Raw genomic sequence first — 8,078 nt, forward strand, 5'->3', positions numbered from 1 at the left:
TTGGTTCTTTTTGTCACGACGCTATCAGGTGTAAATTTGTAAAAACATAATTTTTAGAACTTATTTTACCCAACTAAACCAAGATAAGTAAAAGAATTTTTTTTTAAAAGTTTGGGGTGATTAGCGGTTCCAAAGCGAGTTTTTTGTAAGGCTTGATTTTAGGACAAACGATTCAAGGTTTTATTATCCCCCCCCCCACACACACACACACTTAAATTACACATTACCATCAATGTGTCCCAAATAGGATTTACTTTGGTTAAATGTGTAAAATGTGTGAAAAATAGCAAACATGTTATATGCATATTTATTATACAAACTAAACAAATTAGATAACAAATCCGCATTTCAATTCAAACTAGTGCTGAACTAACCAGACTAACCCACCTCAACATCACCTTTTTTGGGTGAACCCACCTCATCATCCACATCGCCAGACTAATCCGGACGAACCCACCTCCCCTCACAACTCGTCCGCACTTTCGGACTTCCTCACACACTCTCTCTCTCTTCTCACTCACTAACCTCTCTTCCACTTGGAGGCTTAGCTCGATCTAGACGCGCCTCCTAATACACATTGTGACAGGGATGAGCAAATAGTACTGGTTCCAAAATTTCCGAACCGAAACTTTTTTGGTACCGACTTTTGACGTTTTCAGTACCGTACCAACACCGAAGCAACACCGGTGCCCGTTTTTGGGGATTTTTGGTATCGGTACGGGTCGGTACCGAGCTGGTCCCTACGTTGTGAGTCTAGGGGTGCAAACGAGCCGAGCCGAGCCGAGCCCGAGCTCGATTCGTGCTTTGTTTTCAAAGCTCGAGCTCGGCTCGTTTGTATTTTATCAAGCTCGAGCTCGGGCTCGGGCTCGGGCTCGGCTCGTTTATCATCTATTAATTAGTATATTAAATAAAAATAATATAAATAATAGACTTTTTAGGCTTGCGAGCTCGATAAGTAAAGCTTGGGCTCGAGCTCGTTTACTGAATAAGCTTATTTTTAGGTTCGAGGTCGGCTTGTAAACAAGTTTAAATAAGCTCGGCTCGACTCGGCTCGTTTACACTAAGGCTCGAAGAGCCTAACGAGCTTTACATGTGAGGCTCGAGCTTGGGCTCGATAAACAAACGAGCTTTGCTTTGAGGCTCAAGCTCGGCTCGGACTCGATAAGGCTCGGCTTGTTTCGAGCCTTTTCTCGAGCCGATCTTGAGTAGCTCGCGTTTGCACCCGTAGTTGTGACTCGTGGGTGCTGTTAGTGCTGTAAATTTTGTTATGAAACCGTCATTATCAAATAAGTCAGGGTTACTTCCTTAAACCAGCAGCAAAAAAAAATACAACAATATCCGGCTTACCGTTACAGCAAAATTCCAACAAGAAATATGCAGTCGCCATTAATGGACGCTTCAATAACACACTGGAAAATAGATTCAGGCATACGTTCGCTAGGGTTTCTTCAATCTTCATCTCCATATCTTCAATTAACCGCTCTCCGCCACCCGTATTCATCAAACCTAAACCATGACAATCTCCGGAAATTGAGAGTGACGTCAGCGAAGGGGAAGGATAATGTTTGGAGCATCGATAACGATAACGCGAACGGAAGTCGCGGCCTAGATCGGCGGAAGAACGGTGATAGACGGAGGATGAAGCGACGGAATTCGACGGTGAAGAGACCGAGAGGGAGAGCTAGTGGTGAAGGAGTTAGGGTTTCCGGTCCGATGTTGATTGAGACAGAGAAGGTTTTGCAGACTCAGGTATGGCTATTTAAAAAAAAAAAAAAAACAAAAAATCTTATCCTGTTTATTGAATGTTTTGGTTTAGATTTGAGATGTTAGTGTAGGTAATTATGGAATTTTTTAAGTTAATTTTGGTTTAGGAATCAGTACTACTAGAAGTGGAAGTAATAGATGCAGTTTAATGTGTTTTGCTTTGAATGGTGAATGGTAATTGACTAACTGTACTCAACCTTTTCGGAGGCCTAAAGTGAGTCGGGCGGTTCTCGTATAAGAAGCCAAATTTTATATCAGACTCCCTTAATAACTACTATATGACCTTTTAAATTCTAAAAAAATATATAAATAAAGCATTTTGATTACGTATGAATGCAAGGTACATTGGTACAAGCGTGTGGACTCGCCATCATCAACAAAGCAAAGTCTCCAATCTCCATCTGCTCCATGTGTCAATGTGATTACAAGTTAGAACAAACTGTGGAAACTACTCGATATAAATTAATATGCATAATTCATCAATTGGATAAAATTTGAACACTCAATACACAAACCTTTATCTTCAAAGCCACCAAGAAGCCAAAAACAATTACAATGTCTAGTTCAAGCAGGTACAAAGGCTTCAAAAACTGAAACTGCAGAAGTCAATTAATATGGAGGATAATGAAAACAATCGGAAACGACCATAAAATGAATAAAAATAACCAAACTGTGTAACCAATAAACATCTGTATGTTTAATCTATGAACATGAACTCTTCATTTTAATTGAGGCTGCCCATGATATCGCTTACAAGTGGAAATAGTATATACAAAGCAACTAAGACAAGACCGTCAGGAACCAGTAATGAATAATCCAATATGATTAGCTTCAATTTTTGAACAATTGAATGGTATGGTTGATTAGCACTTTGAAATCTGATTACAAGAGCCAAGGGCAATGAACACACGAGTGCAGAACAATTTTAATTTTTAGGAGATTAACACAGAAAGGACTAACTTGCGATGATTTATCTATTTGCTTTCTTGACTTTCTAGCGTTTCAATGTTCAAGATGGTAAATGACACTTTGATTTCCTTCTCCTCTTTACTAGTTCCCGGATCTAATCGACAATCCCTATTCGCAATGGAACGCACCGGTAACTGGAGGCCCAACTCCCAAGGGGATTGCTTCACTGCGCTCCCCCTTGAGCCGGCTCTGATTGTTACATAATCATATGAAGTTAGTAGTAGAATTAGAGTGTGTGTGAGTTGTCGTTCTAAAAAATATGAAGGTTGTTTGGTGTCAAGTTGCTTCTTCGTTTCGAAATATGATTAACTGTCCCTCTTTTTCTTTAAATATCGGTTGCAACTTTCGATTTTCGAATTTTTTTTTTCTGTTGGTATGATAAGTTTTGTGGTTACATTTATCTTACAACATAGGTTATGCTTCAATCTTGAACCTATTTTCTTCATACCTGTTTGTCTACTGTTAGGTTTAGCTGTGTTAGCAAAGAGCGAGAAGCCGAGAACTTGTCGAGTGTAAGCGATTACATTTTGACTTGTTTGAGTGATATTGGTCTTTTTTTATCTCTCAGGAACCTGTAATCATGCCACTATGGAACACATTTGCAAGTAGTGTTAGTGGCATATGGAAGGGAGCAGGAGCAGTGTTCTCACCTATCACTGCTCAGATGGAACCCATTGAGGTTGGAAAAAACAACGAGCATCAATTCGACTGCTACACTCTTTCTCGTGTTGAGGCAGTACCTTCAAAAGATGGCTCTCATATTCGAAGGACAGTGAATTGGGTGACCTTGAATCCTTACGGTGAAAATAAACAGTTGCACAAGCGTGGAAACAAAAGTAAAGAGACGTATGTACAAGAGGATGCATCTTTATCCACCATAGAAGCACTTGGTGGAAGTAAGACAAACCACATACTGCCAAAATTTGAGTCTTTTAACTTTGAAACAAGTGATGTGATGGAAGAAGATCTTATGGGTATGGAGCCTGGTCTTGTGTTTTTTGAGGTAATGTCTATGAACTGTTTTGCATGTCTTTCTATTTAATCACTACCGTTAAGGCGTTAACCACATTTTCTGTTATGTAGGATGGCTCTTATTCGAGGGGTCCAGTTGACATACCTGTTGGAGAAGTTAATGATTCCAACTACTTTCTATCCCCAACGTTCAAGTTTGAGCAAGTAAGTTTTTTTGGTGGTTTCCTTTTGCAGGATATATTACGAGTCTTATTGTTTATCTTTCATGTAATGCATAGTGGTGTAAATATGTAGGGTTGCTTAAGTTCTGGTTTTGACCAAAAAAGAAAACCAAACCAAATTGTATCTGGATTTAAATTGTATTCGGTTTAGGGCTCTCAATATGGTTGGGATCCGAAACCGAATTTCATCATTTGTTTTTGGTTTGATTTTCGAAATAAAGGTTTCCAAACAAAATCAAACTGAAAACTGGATTGTATATATATTATATGGTGTTTGGCAGATTCACAATTTGACATAAAAGAACATTTTCTTTTTAAATTGATTGTCTAAGGCACTTCTTTGTCTCACTGTTTCATGGGTTAGTGTTTGGTTAAAGGTTGCCACAAGAGACTACGCATCGTTCATACCATAGAGTTCAGTGATGGGGGTTCGGATATCCAGATCTTGAGGGTTGCTGTTTACGAAGAGCAATGGGTCAGTACTGCTCATCTTGCTGACAAAAGGTATCTTAACTTCACTCATTCAATTTGAAAATGTCTACAGCTAATCTTGTAATACACGTGATCCTTTGGAGGCATTAGTGGTTCAGTTTTAACCCATTCATTTACGAAAGGGTTATGTTTTAGTGATACTTTCACATTTCCCCATCAAAGCTTGGTATAATTTATAATAGAGAAAAATGCCATTTTCGTCCCTGAGGGTTGGCCAGTTTTGCGACTTTCGTCCAAAGGTTTGTTTTTTCCGCATCTGGATCCAAAAGGTTTGAAATCTTCTCATTTTCATCCAGCTCCTTAAATCCATCTATTTTTCTCGGTTAAGTCAGGGGTATTTTCATCTTTTTTGTTAACTTAAAGGGCAATTCGGTCTTTTGAAGACTTGTACATTATACTAAATGCTTATACATGAGTGAAAAAGACCGAATTGCCCTTTAAGTTATCAAAAAAGACGGAAATACCACTGACTTAACTGAGAAAATGGATGGAATTAACGAGCCGGGTGAAAATGGCAAGATTTCAAACCTTTTGGATCTAGATGCGGAAAAACAAACCTTTGGATGAAAGTCGCAAAATTGGTCAAACCTCAGGGACGAAAATGGCATTTTACTCTATTATATATACTTAACAAAAAGTTTTAATATGGAATATATCCATTTTCATACTTATGACATTTATAACAGCTTGCATTAGGATATGGGAGGTTGAAATGCGAATAGAAAAAGAAGGGTATAAGTGTCAATTTGTCATATTATAAATTGTAGTTTAATGATATGGGTAAATATGAAATTATATGTTTGTTGAATAGATATATTTGAAATTAATGTTTTGGTTGGTAAATATGACTTGATACAAGTTTTCAGGGGTATATCAAGTGTATTTGTAAAGATTGTAGCAAGTGAATGTTGAATAGTTTCCACTATATTATTAGGACCTAAACATTCGTTTGGGTTGTATTATATATCAAACAAGTCAAACGGGTTAAACCAAAACATTTAGCTTGAAGGGGAACTCGCACAACTGGTTGAAAGTCACGCAAAGTCATTTCGCTTACGGCATTTTAAATTGTTACTATTCAACGAATTTGATTATTATTGTAATGTAATGATAATGATAATGATAATGATAATATTTTCTAATCATAACTAACATGTTAATGAAATCTGAAACCTTTTGAAAATGACATAGTGCATGTGGGTCAACCAAATTCGACCTGGACTGTTTGACCCGCACTAGAAAATAATTCTTTACGACCAACTCGACTCTATAATTACTTAATTTGTCCATAATTTGTTTTTTTTTTTGTAATGCAAGCAGTGACGTGGACTTTGACGTGAAACCATTTTCTCAACGAAAAAGAGTTCAACCCTCGGAATTAACGGGATTCTGGAAGGTATTTGAGACAAGTGCGACACCAGTTTATGAAGACGAAACAATTAGAGAAGAAAACGACGACCCACCGTACGTCTACCTTTGTACAGAAACATTAAAGAAAAGAAACTTGCCTGAGAGTGCGGTCTACTTTGGCGAGGAAGAAGTGTTAGACATGGTGGATGTCACAATGCTTTGGTTGCCGGGAGGTGTCACGGGTTACGTTGATGTTAAAAAAGACGGGATCTTGTGTATTGGTGTCGGGTGGTATTCCGATGAAGGAATTAATCTTGTCATGGAACGGGATTATGGAATCGATGGGAAGCTTAAAGAGGTACGATCTAAAACCGAAGTCAAGAGAAGGTGGTCCGAACCACCTATATTCTAAGCTCTGTTAGGTTTACAGTTGCGGAAACAAACTAAACTTTGTCTTGGTCCAGCAAAGAGCATTGTTCATTCTTTACAGCCTTTCGGTCTTGACGTGTTAGTATTTCATAATCACAGAAGAAATGACACAAAATATAATAACCCAAAGTTGTTACAGATCGAAGATTTATCCCTAATGATTTAAATATTGATTAAAGTACAGCAGTAATTTTTAAAACTATATACTGTATCAGGTTGATTTTAGTATCATGTTTTCTGCTTCATCTTAGAAACATGTTACAAAAAGAAATGTGAATGGCCGTTGAATGAAAAATAGTAACAAAGAAATGTGACAAGTGCAATGATATATTATTCTTCTTAAACCTATAATTACATAATGAAAAGTTTTCATGGTATACATGTAATATTTTAGGATAAATTACACTTTTCATCCTTTATGTTTGTAGCAGATTGCAATGGATACCCTTTAACTTCAATAATTACAGTCACAGTCCTTTATTTGTAAAACCCATTACACTTTACGTCCTTTAGCACTAACCAGATTACATTTAAACGTTAAGTGAAATCATGTGCACCTTATGTGAGGACATTTATGTCTTTTCACATCTTCTTCTTCCTCTTTGAAACCCTCTTTCACAACCAACTCTCCATCTCTATCTCAGTTCACACTGACAACCACCACCCCTCTTTCACAACCCTCACATCTGCCGCCCTCTAAACTCCAACCACTTCGCCAAACAAGTCATCTGATCCTCTAACCCCGTCTTCAAAAACTCACACACAAAGAAACTTGAAACGCAGGGGTTTTTTGATGTGAAACCAGACTGAGCGTCGCCGTCAACAGTGGTTTTAGTTCTGAAACGAGGTAACAAAAACTTCTAAGGTTCTCAGATCTGTAACGCGTAAAAGGGGATCTTTTTTTCTGGTGGATTCCGTAAAAGGGGGCCATTTTTCGGTAATAACACACGGTCGGAGAATAATTTTCATACCAGAAGAACTATGAGTTTAGTTAATTAAAATCATAGTAATCGAACAGAAACGAGTGTGGGATGGGGATGCTTTGCACAAAAACGGCGGCAGCGTTACCGGTGGACGGCGGTGAAGGGACTGATTTAGTGGTTGTTGTGTGGTGCAGAGGGTTTTCATGAATGGGAAATAGTAGCAGGATGAGGATGATTGAATAGAGATTTTAGGAGAGAGGAAGGTTTAATTAAGTTGGAACAATCAAGTAATAGCTTAGCAGCAGTCACCATTTTCGTTGTTCGAAGCTTTCTCGTTTGTTCGATTTATCACCGGTATGTTACTGGAAGCTTTGGGAAATTAGGAAATGGGGTAGATGATGCTATGTTATTTTTTTGTTTTATTTATTTAGAAATTTTAAAATTAAGGTGTGAAATGACCATAATACCCTAAGTGAATAAAGTTAACTGAAAATTTTAACTAGGTTAGCATAAAAGGACATAGACTGTAGCGGGTTTTCCAAATAAAGGATTATGACTGTAATTATTGAAGTTAAATGCTATTCGTTGTAATCTGGTACAAACATAAAGGACGAAAAATATAATTTACTCAATATTTTATTATCTATATTTTGAAAATTTTTAATTGTTTTATCATTGTTTACCGTTTTCTCTATTTTTAATACTTTAAAGTTATAATCAAAGTTATGGACCCTGAGTCTCATTTAATAGGGTAGGGGAAAGAAAAGAGATGAAAATAAAAAAAAAAAAAAAAAACCCATGTTCCCGAGATTTTTTAATGATGGGAGGGGAGGGAAAAAGGAAGAAAATTTGTCCATTTATTCATTCTTCCAAATTGGAGAGATTAGGAGAGAAAATCATGTCAATTACTAAATTACCCTCCTTGTTAATTAATATGTTTTATGGTTAAAGGACATAA

The 8,078-nt window shown here is 37.3% G+C and overlaps 1 protein-coding gene across 2 annotated transcripts; it reads left to right on the forward strand.

Annotated features, from left to right (window-relative positions):
• The first annotated feature begins 1,301 nt into the window (after positions 1–1,301).
• Positions 1,302–6,511, forward strand: LOC110921132. Of its 2 annotated transcripts, none has more exons than XM_022165403.2 (5): positions 1,302–1,749; positions 3,302–3,736; positions 3,817–3,909; positions 4,291–4,430; positions 5,736–6,342. In XM_022165403.2, exons 1-5 carry the CDS (start codon positions 1,375–1,377, stop codon positions 6,178–6,180), a joined length of 1,488 nt encoding a protein of 495 aa, XP_022021095.1. In that variant the 5' UTR covers positions 1,302–1,374; the 3' UTR covers positions 6,181–6,342. The 2 variants fall into 2 exon arrangements, with proteins under 2 accessions (XP_022021095.1, XP_022021096.1); XM_022165404.2 differs by having other exon boundaries at positions 1,304–1,749; positions 5,739–6,511.
• The last annotated feature ends 1,567 nt before the right edge of the window (positions 6,512–8,078 follow it).

The sequence above is a fragment of the Helianthus annuus genome, chromosome 17, assembly GCF_002127325.2.
Source record: "Helianthus annuus cultivar XRQ/B chromosome 17, HanXRQr2.0-SUNRISE, whole genome shotgun sequence".
Taxonomy (NCBI): Eukaryota; Viridiplantae; Streptophyta; class Magnoliopsida; order Asterales; family Asteraceae; genus Helianthus; species Helianthus annuus.

Excerpts from the sequence above, each read along its gene's own strand:
- LOC110921132 (XM_022165403.2), top strand. The coding sequence starts at position 1,375 with ATGCAGTCGCCATTAATGGACGCTTCAATAACACACTGGAAAATAGAT. Across the intron at positions 1,750-3,301 it reads AGAAGGTTTTGCAGACTCAG|GAACCTGTAATCATGCCACT; the intron begins GTATGGCTATTT and ends TTTATCTCTCAG. Across the intron at positions 4,431-5,735 it reads GCTCATCTTGCTGACAAAAG|CAGTGACGTGGACTTTGACG; the intron begins GTATCTTAACTT and ends TTGTAATGCAAG.